Source organism: Talpa europaea (assembly GCF_964194135.1).
Source record: "Talpa europaea genome assembly, chromosome: 10".
Lineage (NCBI taxonomy): Eukaryota > Metazoa > Chordata > Mammalia > Eulipotyphla > Talpidae > Talpa > Talpa europaea.
In genome coordinates this window covers 76,699,803-76,716,857 of record NC_140077.1, presented here as the reverse complement: position 1 = coordinate 76,716,857, position 17,055 = coordinate 76,699,803, and the positions used below count along the sequence as shown (strand labels likewise).

Genomic DNA, 17,055 nt, shown 5'->3' with positions numbered 1-17,055 from the left:
TGTCTTTGGTGAATCCTCTCACCCCCTGCTCCTCTGGCCTGCACCCCAGTTCTTCTATGCAGAAATAAATAAAACCTTAAAAAAATTAGGGTAAACTTTCCTCTTAGTTATATATGAGGGTTCCTCCTAAAATGTCTCCCCACTACCTTCTCTGGCTGTTCTTTGCTAACTCCCTAGGTTTTGGAAACATGTGATTAAGTCCTTTGTCAGTCGATGGAACAATTTAACTCATTACTTCCTTCATATTTTTTTTTTAACATTTTAAAAAGACAGCTTTATTAGGAAAAGGAGAAAGAAAAGAGAGGGGCCTGCATATAGTCACAGGTGGACAGGAGAGCTGCTGCTGCTGATTAGCAAAAGGAAAACTTTTGCGAACAGAAAGGAAGGCTTGCATAGTCCCAAATGGGCAAGAGAGCTGCCTCTTCCTCCATAATCTGTGGAACATGTCCATATATGTATATGGTGGGGTTGGAATAAGACTGAATATATAATTCAGATTTTCAGTTATGATAGTAATCACTAAATATGACAACAATTGAAAATGTGAATATGGCACTAACTAAACCAATCATCTTTTTCATCAACTTCATTCTCAGGATGACCAAAAAGCAGAAAATGATATGGCAATGAAACGGGCAGCTTTATTGGAGAAAAGACTAAGAAGGGAAAAAGAGACTCAGCTTCGGAAACAACAACTGGAAGCAGAAATGGAGCATAAGAAAGAGGAGACAAGGTAAAGGAAATTGCTATGTCAGTTCTAAATCTGAGCATTAATGACACATGTGCAGAGCTAGAAAAGTTTGGTAAGTATTGTAGTCAAAAGGGGCAGGTTCTCATTAACTTTTTATTAACTAGTTTTTCAGATGTTTGCAGTATACATAATACAACTGAATTAATGCTGATTTTGGTGCTGTTTAGGAGTTAATTTATTTTCCCAAAGTGTTATCTGATTGTGTATTTATCCTAAGTTTAAGACATTTCTGGGTAAAGTTCTCCAAAAAATGTTAATTTAAAATATCTTCACTGATTTTTTAATTTGTTTTTATTAAAGTTATGTTGCATTATAACATGATGTAAGTTTCAGGTGTGCATCACAAAGACTCAGCATGGTCACGCTATTACATTAAGGTCACTGCCAAACGTCACTGGGTTTTACACAAGCACACGTTTCTATTTACTTTTTTGTTGTTCACTGTTTATGTCATAACCACCAACTTAAAACATCCAGCTGGACTTTGAAAGGGATAAGGGAAATAAGGTGCTCAAAGAACTATAGGGAGAGCGAGCATAAAGATTGTAAGCTATTTTGAGCAGATGGGGGTAAATGGATGCCAACTAAGCTAAGGAAGGAGCAGCCTGGGGGTTAGGATACAAGTCAAATTTATTAGATTTGTCAGCAGTCAGAAATAGTGGTCTTCCTGCTGGTCTTGCCATTCCTGGACCCAAAGCCCTCCCTCACTTCATGGTATCCAGGCCCACCTTCCTCTTGCTAGAGACCACTCAGTCTTGGCAGGGCAGATGAAAAACTGGCAGCTATTTGTGTTGGGTCCAGCATTTGCCATTGACAAGCTATCAGGACTGATATGCTTGAGGATAAAATTGTCATCAATAAATTTCTCCCTGTAGGGTAAGGAAAAATGTCAGGCTTTTCTGTGCTCCCGCCATCAGGATAGATGACGGACCCCTGCGGTCCTGAGTGCATGCCTGATGGCGGGCACCTGGAGTAGGGTGTGGGCATAGGTAGATGGGATTCACCTGGGCTAAGTCTGGGCTTTTAAGGGCGGCATCACGGGGATGCCAGTAGAAGCCAAAAGAGAAGCTGGGAGAAGCAAGAGAAGCAGAAGCTGAGAGAAGGCTGGAGAGCCCAGATAGAATGAAGACTTGCCGGGGGCTGGGAGGACTGCCAGCCTCCCGGCCTCCCAGCACCCTGCCTGCCATATACCTGGTGGACCCCAATAAAAGACCTGCAAAAAACCACTGAGGACTCTGACTCCTCGTCTACCTGGTCTGCTGGATCTTAGAAAACCTGCACTGTGGCCAGTCCTGGCCCTACGCTCCCCATAGATGGACTTGCCACCAGTGACATCATGGTGGTATACCCATTTTTTAAAAAGTGGTTATTTTTGTGTCTGCGCGTGTGTATACATGTGTGTGTTTAATGACCTAAATTGTCTCAAGTACATTTTAAATGAACCATTTTCCCCCCGGTGCTGAAATATAATAATTCTTCCATCTTACATCAAATTCATGCACTCCAGCGTCTGTTTTCTTTGGTATGCAGAATAAGAATTTAACCATTTGGTTTCTTAGACGTAAAACTGAGGAAGAACGTCAAAAGAAAGAAGATGAGAGAGCACGCAGAGAATTTATTAGGCAAGAATACATGAGGCGAAAGCAGCTGAAACTAATGGAAGACATGGACACAGTAATTAAACCTCGTCCTCAAGTAGGAAAACAAAAAAAACAGCGCCCAAAATCTATTCACAGAGATCATATTGAATCTCCCAAAACACCAATAAAAGGTCCTCCAGGTAACACAGTCATTATGCAGAGTCTGTTCATAAACAAACACCAGCCTGGTTTGTTATACTAACTTGATTGTGCTTTGGATGCTAAATCGGATACAACATTGGAGTTCTGTGCATGCTCCTCATTTGGAAAACCAAAATGACTACATGATTTTTTTTTTACAACTTAAGCGTCTATGTATGCATGCATATGTTCAAATTGAACAAATAACTGCAAAAAAAAAAAAAAAACCCAGCTTATATACTAACCTATTGTGAAACTCTGCCCTAAGATATAATCTCCCAGGATTATTAACTACCTTTCCAGATTTGTAAATTTAAGAATAAATGTTATATGCATGAAATATATAAGAAAGATACTAGTATAATAAGGTATTTAAGATCAGGAGTTCATGAGTTCCTCCCTTAAGAAAGAGTCAACAATCCAAATTTATTTCTGCAGCTGAAATAGAATACATCTTTCTTTACTTGAATTCAACATAAATATTTTTTTTAATTTTATTAAAACTGAATGCCACAGGGGCCTTCCTGGTGGCCTAGAGGTTGAGTCTCAGCACTACCACTGCAATGGCCTGAGTTCCAACCCTGGCCAGGGAGCTAACCCACCTCTCCTGTTTTACCTGCTGCGCCCCCTTAGCATTGTATTTTAGTAAATCCACCTGTTCTGCCCTCCACTCTGGTGAATCCTCTCACCCCCTCCCTTTCCCTCCCCTTCACTTCTGGCCTACAACCTAGTTCTTCTATGCAAAAATAAATACATTATTTTTTTTTTAAATCAAACTAAATGCCACAGAAAATTTTAGAGCTTTCACATAGTTATTCTAAAAACTAAAGAAAAATAATGTAACATTGTTTTAAAATAACTGCCTTTGCTAGTCAATGAAATGTTTTGATACCTGTTGGCTGAAAATGAATAAATGAATGTACCCAGGAATTTGATATTCCTAAATATATTTTTTGCCAATTTATTTTCTTTATGACTTTTTTCTTATGATCATGTCTCATTTCCTTATTATCATGTCTCATATTGCCACTTTACTTTTAGAATAAATCCTAACAACTATTAGTTTTATCAGGTCCTTGCTAATTTTCAATAAGCTGTACATTTATGCATGCAAACATATGTATTTAGATGAAGAGTAAAGAAAAAGAAACTATGGAGGCACAATTCCCATATGCTGGTGTTATCTCATGAACAGACTCCTTTCTACTTGCTCCTTTTCAATTTATAATTTTGTCTTTCTTCAGGATCACGAATTTATCGTGTTTTTTCAGTCTCTAGCCTTTCTCTGGCGTCACTGAACACGGGGGATAACGAGAGTGTGCACTCAGGCAAGAGGACACCAAGGTGAGTCTTAGTGTGGGCATTTCTCATAAAAGGAACATGTTCTGTGCAGTTATTTTGTAATGAGTGAATCACAATCAAATATTTGTAGGTTTTGCAGGATAGTACAATTTGGGTTTCTTTAAAAGAACTGATATAAAAAGTCCTCATCATTCTCAGTGTTTTTTTATCTTTTAGAATTTTAGAGTTGCTGACATTGATGAGATCAATAATTGCTAATAGGGCTGTGGTAGAATCAGGGTCTGTAGGAAAGGGAAGTGCATCATCCAGATAGCATCAGCCTCTCTGATTTCCCACCAAATATAGAGAAGTTTTTCCCATTAGTATGATTTCAGTTGGGCTGCCTGTGATCCTGCGCCTGGGAGACAGATCAGAAAATGTCAGAATTTCATTACCTTTTCCTGTAGTACCGCAATTTGCAAAAGGTTTCCAGCGACATTGGAAACAGCACTCTGAGTTCTGACCTTGATGTTACCATCCTGTTGTGTCACTTGCCAGTTTTCATGTTAGAAAAACATTCTTTCACTCAAGTATTTAAGAAGTGCTGAAAAGTTCTCGGCATGTGATGCATGGAAATATTTTACTTGCTTTTTAGATCAGAGTCTGTAGAAGGCTTCTTATCTCCGAGTCGCTGTGGCAGTCGAAATGGGGAAAAAGACTGGGAAAACGCATCAACAACGTCTTCAGTGGCTTCTGGAACAGAATACACAGGTTAGTGCCTTTACATTCTTATGTAAACATTTTAATTTAGCACATTAATGAGGACACACTGACGTAGAGTTCACTGGCTCGCCTTCTGGTCTAATGCAGAAGACTGATGAGAACCAATAAACACAGGTGCCACTTTCAGGTAGGTCAGTTTAGTGACATGTGCCACATAGAGGTAGTGACCTTTCTCAGGTGAATTGAGACAAGTTCTAGAACTTAGCCATGCCACTTACCCCTCACCCCCTGCATCTCTTAAAGTTGCTTGCCATTGCTGTGCTGTAGCTTGTGTCTGAAGAACTTTTAGAGAAGTTCTGCCTGAAACACCTAGGTCCTGATTACTGAGAAGGGGCTAGCCTCCACAGAGTTCTCTTTCTAACACTGGCGTTTCGGGCATCTAGAACTGTGTGTCTTTAAAAAGTATTAAGAGACTCTAAGATATGAGAATGGGTCGAATGGAGGAGGCATCTAGCTGTGCATGTGCCTGCTGGTCCTCTTCTAGCCTGTGCAGTCACAGCAAACTGAAGAACAGAATGGAGACAAGAACACTTCTAAAGGATTGAAGCAGGAGAAATGAGAAGATGAGAACAAATGTGAGCCACATGTTGAGGGATGAAATGGAAAGGCACAGGAGAAGAGCAAGGCTAGGTATGCTAGCGACCTCTCCACCTGCCGAGGCCTGTGGAGGCAGAAGCCCTAGAAAGGCCTGAAGGGATTAGAACTTGCTGCTTTCCCGTGTACTTCACTCTGTGACACCCCCTCCTCCTGTTCTGTGGCTTTTTAGGACAGTCTCCTGTGGGCAGCCTAAGCCTGTAGACCTGGGAATGGACAAGTTTTCCTTTCCTATTCTCTCTGCATTAATTCAGTTTAATAACCATATCAGCCAGAGTTTCAGAGGTATGCTGGGATTGATTCCTACCAACTCCTGAACTATTAAATTTCCAGGAATGATACAAGTTATAGAGCCATTGGTAGCTTAAACTAAGCTGTGGGAGGAGTAATTTATACTGAAGGAATGAACAGGTAAATGCTACAACCCAGGGCTGATTTTTTTTTTTTGCTTGCCCAAAGAATGGGTTTCTCAGAACACTAAGGAGGGCAAAGCATAATCCCTGCCTTCAACCAGAGTTTAGTTAGTATGAAGTAGGAGGGGGGTTATACTGTGAGCTACCCTTTGTGAGGAGGAATGTGCCAGGAGAATGGCTTCTGTGCTTTTCTGACCAAGCGGTACCATTGGTGAAAAAAAAAAAAATGCTAAAAACCCAGAGATGTAGGAGAAAATGTAGAGCTATTTCTTGCTTTTTTTTTTTTTTAATATTTATTTTATTTATACAAGAGCTGGGGTATAGGCCAGAGTCGCGGGAGGGTGAGAGAATCCACCAGAGACAGAGCTGGGAGCAGAACAGGCAGATTGACTGAAATACACTGCTGAGGGGAGCAGCGGGCGAGACAGGAGAGGTCTGCTTCGCCATGTGGGATTCTCCCTGACCGGCCGGGATCAAACCTGCACAGCAGAGGCTGCAGACAGCTTCACAGCGCTGCACTCAACCCGCTGTGTCACTAGGGAGGCCCTATTTCTTGCTTTTTGAAAGCTTAAATTCCTTGTGGACTCAGTCTACTTTAAGTGCTCCAGTCACCTTACCAAACATGAGAAAGGAGGTGAAGCACAGTGTGACAGTTCCAGCAATATGTGATTTCCAGCATTGCTCTCGCAGGGCAGCCCAAGGAGCCATAGCAACATCCTCAAGACATAGCTTCTGCACAGCGAAAGAAACTGTTAGTGAAAAAAAAAAAGACGCCCTTCTGAATGGGAAAAAATATCGTACCTCACACATCTGATAGAGGGCTGATACCCCAGATATATAAAGAACTCATGCAACTCAACAGAAATAAATAACCCAATCAAAAGAAGACATGCAAGGCTTCCTCGGTGGCACAGCGGGTTGAGTGCAGTGCTGTGAAGCTGTCCGCAGCCTCTGCAGCGCGGGTACGATTCCTGGCTGGCCAGGGAGATTCCCACATGGTGCAGCAGACCTCTCCTGTCTCACCCACTGCTCCCCTCATAAGTGCTTTCGGTCCGTCTACCTGTTCTGTTCCCCGCTATGTCTCTGGTGAATCCTCTCACTTTCCCACACCTCTGGCCTGTACCCCAGCTATTGTATAAATAAAAAAATAAATCTTAAAAAAAACAATAAAGGAAACTATTTAAAAAAAAAAAAGAAGACATGCATATGGCCAACAGACGTGAAAAAATGTTCATCATCACTTACCAGGGAAATGCAAGTCAAAATGACACACCATCTCTCATCTGTGAGAATGGTCCATATAAAAGACCAGAAACAACAAATGTTGGCAAAGATGTGGAATAAAAGAAGCCCTCTTACACAACTGATTGGAATGTAGAAAAAATTATGGAGATTTCTCAAAATATTAAAAATAGATCTAGCAGCAATTTCACTCCTAGGTGTCTACCCAAAGAATGCAAAAAAGGTAATTCAAAGGGATAGTTGGTCACTGCAGCACTGTTGACAATAGCCAAGTTGTGGAAGCAACCTAAGTGTCTGACGACAGAGAATGAGAGAAAAAGTGGTATCTACACAGTTGAACACTATTCAGCTATTTAAAAAAAAAGATGGCCTCCTGCCATGTGCAGCAACATGGATGGGGAATGACAGGGGATAGTGCTAAGAGAAGTAGGTCAGAAGGATCCAGCAAGTACCAATGGTGTCACTGCCATGTTGAATGTAGAGAAATAAAACAAAGGGTCAGATAAAACCAAACCAATACAAACCCTAGACATCTGACTGCAATGAGGCCATGAGATGGGGAGTGGAAGAGGAAAAGATGGGGGAGAGGGGGTGCTGGACTTCAGTGGGGTAGGTGTGGGGCGGCAGCATGCATCTGAGAAGGTGTGATTCTGTGCCTCTGAATCCAGTGTTGTAAACCAGTGTTACTGCAATTCAAAAAAAAATTTCTTTTCATTTTTAAATGTATTTATCACTAGCAAAAACAAACAAAAAAATACATTCTGCCTGGAGTGCACCCAGTCAGGCCTGCAAGCACAGAATTTGCTTTTCTATTACCATAATAGAAAATCCTTTAAACTTAGTATTTCTGACTTAATAACATTTTGACTATTGTTAAATTCTTGCCATAGGACCAAAGCTCTACAAAGAACCCAGTGCAAAATCCAATAAGCATATAATACAAAATGCTTTAGCCCATTGTTGTTTGGCTGGAAAAGTAAATGAAGGTCAGAAGAAAAAAATACTGGAGGTAAGTAAGTATGTTTGCATGAAGATTCAATTTGCAATATTCTGAAATTATGGGAGTCTTCTCTATAAACTCAAGAGGAAGATCATAGGCTTTCAAAATTTCAGTAGCATAGAAATAACTTGTAACTATGGTTTAATTATTAGCTTGAGTGCAGATTTAATTAAAGATTAGGTATTGACTTTGATGATAATATGAAATTGTAAATTATCTTTTTGCCTAGATTCACCCATTCAAATTCCATATATGTAGCTAAGGTGATTTTCCATTTTTTAAATGAAGCTATATTACAAAGGAGATAATTAGTGCCTGGTTAATGATAAAGACAGTTTGACTAAGATCAAGATTTATAGATGGTTTATCTCTTTACAAGTTCCCTGAAGGGTTACAGTAGTACCGTGGAGCCAACAGAGCCACAGCAGGAAGGAGCTTGTGCACATGGTAATTAAAGTGTGCTTGGGGCCTCCCTGGTGGCACAGCGGTTGAGCGCTGGGTTGCAAAGCTGCCCACGGCCTCTGTGGCGCCGGTTCGATCCCCAGCTGCTCCCCATTCACCGGAGGAGGATCCCACATGGCGCGCAGACCTCTCCTGCCGCCCGCTGCTCCCCTCAGCAGTGTACTTCGGTCCTTCTGCCTGCTCTGCTCCCCGCTCTGGCTCTGGTGAATTCTCTCACCCTCCCACGCTTCTGACTGTACCCAGTGCTTGTATAAACAAAAACAAACAAACAAATAAATAAATAAATAAAACATGCCTCTATTAAAAAAAATAAATAAAGTGTGCTTGGCTTATATAATATACATCTGATCTTATTTTGGCTCAATTTATATTTTAAAATAAATGTCATAAATGTGGACCAAGAACTGTAACAGAATTAATTATGTAAGATTTACTCAGTTAAAGGGTTTTTTTTAATTGTTGTTTTCTTTTCAAGGAAATGGAAAAGTCGGATGCCAACAATTTCTTAATCTTGTTCCGGGATTCAGGCTGCCAGTTCAGATCTTTGTATACTTATTGCCCAGAAACTGAAGAAATTAATAAACTGACTGGGATAGGCCCAAAATCTATCACTAAAAAAATGATTGAGGGACTTTATAAATACAATTCTGACAGGAAACAATTTAGTCACATACCTGCTAAAACTTTATCTGCCAGTGTTGATGCAATTACCATTCATAGCCATTTATGGCAGACCAAGAGACCCGTAACACCAAAAAAACTTTTACCCACTAAAGCATAGGAGTTGGGAAATACTCGCTTCAGAACACTCATGGTAAATTTGCACTTCATCTTTCCTGCCTATAGAAAATCTTTCTAATTGCCAACAAGACTTTTATTAATTAAAACTGGACATTAAGCTCTGTTGTCATGAGCAACTGGAATGTAAACCACAGTATTTTTGGAGTGCAGAAGATTCCCATTTAGGTATAAGTCCAAGAGATGAAGGAAGTATTTGGAATCACCAGTGGAGATTTGTGTCATTAGATTCCCCTGCTTGATACTAGCTACATTGAAGCACTGAATCCTCATGGACACTAGTTGGATTTATGGTTGAATTATGGCTAAGACTACAAATTATGTGTTTTTATTTGTTGCCTTTTTTTTTTTTTAAACTTTAATGTCTTTGCTTGTCTTCGATGTTTTATTTGGCGGTTTTTCTCTCCTGGGGGTTTGTTCTAAGATACCTGTACTTTGTTTCATGTGGAGCTATCATGCGTGTGGGAAGTACACCTGCACAGGTAAGTCGTACCTTTCTTAGAATGCTAAGAGAAACACTAGTGTTTAGTTTTCCAATAACCCTCATGTTTTCATGGTGTTAGAACATCTGCAAGAATTATTCTAAGTATTTACAATTCTGTATTTATTATTCACTTAAGTATTAACCTTTCTCCATCAAAATAAGAGGAGGTGTGGTAACGAGCTGCTAGTAGGTTCACTTTAAACCACATGAGCTTAACCAAGAATATGTTCTGAGAAGTTGCTGATTAAATCAGTGCTGTTTCTATGCCACTTCTGGACAACTCAGAATTATCTAGATTATTGTTTTAACAAAAAAGGCTTTCTATCTCTTTTAAAGTAAGTCACTTTATAAGCTGGCAGAAGTGAATGATACTTTGAGAGTAGTCTTGCAATCTGAAGATGTAAGACTTGCTGCCAGGTTCTCAAGAGGTCTTTACAGTATATTTATAACTGATATAAAAATTATATTTAGAATTTTTAAACATGTACAAAGGGCTACATTTTAATTTTAAAATAGCTTCACATTATTTTACTTATATTGAGTTTTTTTTTTCCTTTTTTATCCTTTCCAAGTGCAACAACTTAGAGTTTCAAGTGCACCCTTGAAATCCCTTCTACATGATCTTTGTTCCATTAACAGTATATACCAGAGGGAGGGTTAGTTGGGGAAAAACTTCATTCTCAGGAAAAGACTTGAATGATTATGTGACCCTGTATGTTTCAGTGTTGTGACAACTGTGTAAACTTAGGGGGGAAAGACAGTGTTGTATCATAAATGAGATGTGTGGTTTGTTTTCTTTCATGGGAAGTAGAACTAAGATATATACATTTCTCTAAGTGAGTTGTTTAGAGGAATAACTAATATCTCATATGATGTATTACTTATTTTAAAGGAGTAGGAATGAGATGTCCCTGAACTGTACTTTTCTATTATAAGGCCCTTTAGGCATCAGTGCATCTGGGTTATCAACATTTTCTCAAATGCTGTCAATATTTTACTATAATTTATGTTCTTATATTTATGTATATTTGTTAAAACTGTAAAAAAAATTTCACAGATTTTTTTCCCAATACCTGTGCAAGATATATGTGTAGCTCAAAACTATTTGTGATCTACTGTTTGCATGTAAGAGACCAGAATATGTAACTCTCATATTTTAAGTGTATTCATACTGTGTATATAATATATGAATATTAAAAATGGGGAATTGCACATTTTACCTTTCAGACAACATTTTCTATCACAGAAGGAAATGATTGCCAACTACATCTTTAGATTGACTAGCTTTTAAAAATAGTAAATGAATAATCAAAATGTGGTCCAAAGGATTATTACTAAATTGGTTCTTTTCAAATTTCCCTTATCAAAGCAATTTTCTTTATAATACTGTCCATGAAATTTTCAAAAATTGGATGCAAGACAATGGAGGAATTACTTAAAACTAAACAGGACTACCCTTTATTCTTAAATATATGTGCAGTGTCCATAATGTCTAAAGGTAGAATGTGAACATTGCCACAAAAGTTCATTGCTCTCAGTATAATATTTTACTTTATTAATGCAAAAGGAAAATGGATATATTTCTTTAAGTCTGCAGATTTTTTTTAAATTATGGTGCGGCTTTTTTTAATTATGTTTTTTTAATTACACAAATGAAAATTATGCCATTTTGTGAAGACTGGAGATTTTCAACCTTACTGAAACACTTCGGTGCTTTCATCTTGGAGGTCAAATTATTATGGTAATTATTCAGTTAAGCTTGCCAAACACTTCTCACATATAACAGTGCAGCCTGGCAAATTCTGCTCTTTGACAAGGCTTTGACAAGTGTTTAATTCCTCTTGGTTTTCAGTTTTGTTTTAGAATAACTGTTACAGTTTTTATTTGGCTGTTTAAAGCCAAATTAAACTTTTTAATTATGGTTTGATGGACACTTTTGGGCAATGTATAGTGTATGGTATGCTTACCTGTCCACTCTAGAGCATTGCTTACAGGTTTTTTTAAGATGCTGTGCTGTAAAATATTGTCATTAGCTATTTCCTGGTACAGTGTAGTTTTTCCCCTTTCATTTGAATAAAAGCATGGCACAACTGACTCATTTTTTGTTTCTTGAATAAAATGTGGGGTTTTGTAATATTATTTGAACTTGGCCAAAATCATCCTAGTTTTCCTTTCTCTTAATCTGTGTTTAAATTGAATAATTTAACCAGCTCCTTGAGACAAATTTTGGTCATATTTGGCATTGTTTGAATACTGACTTAAGGCGTTGAAAAGTCTTGCTCTGTGCTGAGCACCATCTGCATAGTGGTGTACAAATGTCTTACATTAATTTTGTCCCTATTTTCTTTTGGTGAATTAATAATGTATCAGAATTAACACACCATACTTTAGAAATTGAATCACTAATGAATTCAGTAATCCACAGTAGCCATGGAGTGCCAGATCTTGACTATAGTTTCCCTTTGATTTTACCAAGTGTACCATTCAGATCAGAGCAATTAAGAAAGATCTAAAAGCAAGACAACCCACTGATGGAAAACGGAGAGCCTGTAGTTAAAGTGGATTTCATTCTTTTGCCTAATACTCTAACTAGTGTCAACACAATGACAGATAAAATCAGACCCATTATCCTGAATATCTAGATTCACAAGGATAGAAGGATGGAGACATCACAGACATGATAGAAACAAACTAATTCTGCAAACAGACTGATCAAATGAATGGAGGTACGAGGGACCAGGTCACAGGATGAGGTCTCTTCCGTCCAAGAACTCTCTGGGCTCTCGTTGCTTTCACACAGTTCTCCATTGTGAACTTGTGCCGCGTCATCAGCCACAAAGCATTTCTGCCATAAAAGATGGGATAACTGGTTAACAGTTGGTTTCAGCTGGTGTAGCACTCCCAATTTTACCTAAGTCTTTTAGCCTCCATTTGGTCTGTACAATGACAACATGGTCTAGGCGTGCAGTCTTAAAATAGTGCAGCTACATATATCAACTTAATAACAAGTATAGTAATAAAATTCCCTGTAAGTTTGAAATAAGAGTGTAAAGCCAGATTGCATACGACTCTAGAAGATGGTAATATAACAGTTTGCAATCCGAAGCCCAAAGTTGGCCAAGCCATGGTGGTACTGGCCAACAGAAAAGAGGTGGCCGGTAATTCACAGCAACCTAAGAGCATTCACTGTCTAATCTTTAGCGAGTTGAGATACAATAGCTTGTTCTAATGCCATCTTTACCAAATTTGTCACAACAGTTCTAGAAGTTGGAGGCAAAAGGAGAATCAATCTCCTATTCCCCAAGAAGAAATATGTGATTCCTGATGAGTATGTTTCTTGAAATGGTGAAAAGTTTTACTATTTGATAGCAGAGAACACAATGTAAACAGTTTCTGGCATAAATGATTTGGTAAAATAAAGGACTGGGATGTGCTGGAACATTTAAATAGCCCAGATATGTACTAGCAGTTTACACAGAGTAAGAAATAGCAGCATCCCTTGTCTGTTTCACTTCCAGAGAAATGTGAGGAAAGGTCAAATTTTTTTTTACACTATAAAGACCTGACACTTGGCATTAGATCCTAAGTCCTTTAATGATCAACTTTGAGAAAGGAAGTAAGGTTACTTTCCCTAGGATACACCCAAATACAACTATAACCGGCTGTTGGATATGGCAAAAAAAACATTTATTGCAAAACCTTTGATAGTGGACAAAAGTCGCTCTACCAAGCAGACGCTGAAAATGACATGAAAATTAAAGCCCTATGGTGTTAGCATGGCCACCTGGCGCTGACGGCTTCATCAAGCTGGCAGGTGACAGTGATGTGCCCCAAGAGTTGATTTCTTTTGAAACACTACACTGAGTAGAAAGGCTGGAGGCCTTGAAGACATTTGGTTCAACTCACATTTCCTATAGGACTTTGGAATATCTCTGGACAGATATGACAGTGTGACCAGAAGGAACCGTGTAGAGGCTTTCATGACGCAATACAAATCCCCTCGCATTTGGAAACGGATCCTCTCTTAAGGGAGAAAATGTTAGCAAAAAGAGGAAAACGTCTGATGCCAAATGAACAAGAGAGAAATGTATATAATACTAAGAAGAAAAGACTTGGAAGCACTTAGATACAATCCACGAAGTAAAATCAGTCGTTGGTGTAGTATTGTGAATCTACACACCTTTTAAAGATATTAAAATGTTTTATGTCCTCATTTTTGTCAGTAATGTTGCTTTGAAATTTTATGTTTGCTTTGAAAAGTCTCATCATGTCCTGTTATATCTGTGTTCACTTTTCACTTCTCATGATTCTATGTGGTGAAAATACTGTGGCAAATAATGGTGACTCTCCCTGACGTGCACTCACTGCTGAGGAGGATGCGGTTAGGCCGTCAAAAACAGCTGAACTAGCGTCAAAATAAGGGGGGGTGCAATTGTATGGGGAATATAACCAAAATGAAAATGCATACATTGTACAAAGATGAAAAATGATGTAAGAATTATATAAAGTAAAATATTTATAAATTTAAAAAAACAGCTGATAAACTAACAGGCTAAAAGTGAAGGGAGATAAGCCTTTTCTCATGGAAGTAAGGTTCTTGATCGTTAAGCATGTTCCGTCTTATTAAAACTGGCATTATAAAGAACATAAGATTTTCATCAGGAAAGGACCCATATCCTAGTTATCTTCATTCAGTCTTGGGTTTTGAATCTGGGGCCAGGGCCTCCAGGCCTACTTAGGGTAGGAGTTGACTGCCGAGCTGGATGTAAGTGGCGGTTCTCCACGAGCCAGAGGCTGCTGCGGTGCTGCTTTTGCGACTCAACGTTTCTCCTCCTACCACGTGTAAAGAAACAGATTTTGTAGTCTTCTCGAGGACTGCTGGGACACTGTGGGGGCACAGGTATATTTGTATGGGTTAGGAAGTTAGTGCTTGGCATCTTCATCCTTACATTCAGAGCCGGAACACGGTGGGTATTCTCTAAGTACTTGTCGAGTACAAATACATTCAAAATCAGATCCAAAGCTTAGTCTGATTTCTGCCAGGCCACCCCGCATTTCCTATTACAGATATTTTTGCCCTCAAAATACAAACCCCAAGTTACCATCCCATGGGACCCAGGTGCAGCTTGAAAGTCCAAGCTACAGCTACTGTGACAGTGTTGTTCCAATTCACTTCTTGCCTTCTGTCTAGCCCGCCTCCCTCCCCCAAGGGACTGATCAACTCTCTAAGCCCCACCATTCATGCCCTGCTCTTCCTCTACTCTCCTTCCGAGATTCAGCTTCAGGGAACCCCTCTCTGTACTCACTGCTATCTGAGCTTTTCACCTGGAGGTTCCACTGTCATCCTCAACTTGACTCAAAACAAAACTCAGCTTCCTCTTTGGAAACAGCCCAAATGCCCAAAAATAGATGACTGGATCAAGAAGATGTGGTACATATACACCATGGAATATTACTCAGCATTCAAAAACGATAAACACATGCAATTTGCAGCAACATGGATGGCGTTGGAAGGGATCATGCTCAGCAAAATAAGCCAAAAAGAAAAAGAAAAATACCGGATGGTCTCACTCATAGCAGGAATCTAGAAAACTTAAATAAGGGACCAGGAAAATGAATATAAGAAAGTGAAAATCAAAATCAACAAAAAACTATGAACCAGAGACACTTTTTGGGGGTTGGGGGGCAGGAGGGGAGGGATTGGGGTCAGAATGGGGCGTTTGCAATTGTATGGGGGAATATAAAAATAAAATTTATTATTTAAAAAAAAAAAAAAAACTCAGCTTCCTAACAAAACCAGCTCTTCCTGGAATACATTCAGCCACCAAAGCTAAAACTTTCAAGCTCTCTTACTCCACCCTGTCCAACATGGAAGGTGGTTCATGCCCAGATAACCACAGAATCCTGTCAAAGTCATACTAATGACCTGTTCTCATCTTCCTGCCACCAGCAGCAGGTCTGGCCACCAAGAGTTCCTGCTTAAACTCTGCAAACACCTCCAAGTGTCTCCTACTTTCATTTCTCCCTCCAGCAAATAGTCACTCACTTTCTTGAAGCACTGACTTCACGTCATCCCCACTATCAGAAACTCTGGGGTGCTTATTACCACAGCCTGAAAGTTACACTTAGTTTTTCACAAGACTAGACAGGGAAATGCTTAGTAGGCATACCAAAAAGTAAAAAATTTTCAAGATAACTCATCAAAATATAAAAAAAAAGCAAGTTTTTATGCTTATTTCACAGTTTTTTTTGACTTTCAGAGAAAACGGGGCTTCGATGTTGAGCTGAGTAGTCTCCTCCTGCTTGCTGTCACAAAAGGCCTTAATCCTGCTTTTCATGTTGCTCCCACACAAGGGCCGCTTCAGGTGGGCCCCACTGACCCGGATACATTATGTCAACAGGTTTGGCCATCACAGCCCACTGTCCCTGCGGTGTGAGCTGCTTGAGTGTTAGCCCGGAGTCCCGCACTCGGTGTGATGTACCTGAAGCAGTGCTGCCCCTGCTCGGAGGGGCTGTTCCCACAGTCCCTCTGAACCAGAGGTGACCTTGGGAATCGGTTTCCCTGCTCAGCAGAGTCACAGCACTGGGTGGGAGCAGAGGGAGCAACACCAAATTCCCGCTGCAGATAACTACAAATTCACGCCTTCGGTGCATCCCAGAACAGTAGTGGCAAGCTTTGGTTTAGAAGTTTCTGTGGGCAGTAATTATTACGAAAAGAAAACGTTACTTCCTTTCCAAACAAATTCTGGGGCCATTTTTATTTCGAGGGACTTCCCTCCTGCTTGCCTACTAAGTTTGTGGCGAGGTTGTTTTTAGTTTCAAAAGAAACTGAGCTATGGAAACCCACAGTGGAGTAAACACGGGAGTGTTTCCTTGAAAGCTACAGTCTTTCCCTCATCCTCCCCATGCTCCTGCCCTCCCCCAGGTCACCAGACAACCGCCGAGTCCAGGCGACTGGACTCCACTTAGCTGCCGACGCAGGCCTACCCTGAATAAAGCCCAAAGGCCCACGACTGGCTCAGGTGATATCCTGTCCAGTGATTCCATGTTTAGTACCCGAAAGTTCCTGAAATAAAGTAATTGAACGTCTAAAACATTCTGAGGGCTGCAGGGTGGGGCCTTCCCTTAAGTAGTGAGGCTGCAGGGCAGCAGCAGGAACTGACTGGTGCTTCCCTGCTGAACACACACGCACACGCATGCACATGCACACACGAGATCTAGGAACCAGGAGGTCTATGGAAAACCCCATCGTGGTGGCTTCAATAGTAGTGAGAAGAGGACCCTCCATTCCCAGCTCAGTACTTAACAAGAAATGGTGTTCCAGGAGATAGTGTCTTTGCAACACTTTCCCCACACTCAAGTGCTCAGGTGCTGTTAACCTTGAAGGCCACAGTGAAACAGGCCCCAGCCCGTGCTGTGCCCACCAGCAGTTTCTGCAGCATTCTGTCGCCTGGTGGGAGGCACCA

At 40.1% G+C, this 17,055-nt stretch overlaps 1 protein-coding gene across 2 annotated transcripts in view; it reads left to right on the top strand.

Moving 5' to 3' along the window:
* Positions 1–9,088, top strand: part of CAMSAP2 (calmodulin regulated spectrin associated protein family member 2) — a gene marked incomplete at both ends in the record, with an annotated part of 90,869 nt that extends 81,781 nt beyond the window's left edge. For both annotated transcript variants that reach the window (XM_084244867.1, XM_084244866.1), the window contains 6 exons: positions 597–733; positions 2,311–2,531; positions 3,804–3,876; positions 4,469–4,584; positions 7,736–7,854; positions 8,783–9,088. In XM_084244867.1, the coding sequence (XP_084100993.1) occupies positions 597–733; positions 2,311–2,531; positions 3,804–3,876; positions 4,469–4,584; positions 7,736–7,854; positions 8,783–9,088 (972 nt within the window). The remainder of the gene's footprint in view (positions 1–596; positions 734–2,310; positions 2,532–3,803; positions 3,877–4,468; positions 4,585–7,735; positions 7,855–8,782) is intronic.
* Positions 9,089–17,055: the final 7,967 nt, after the last annotated feature.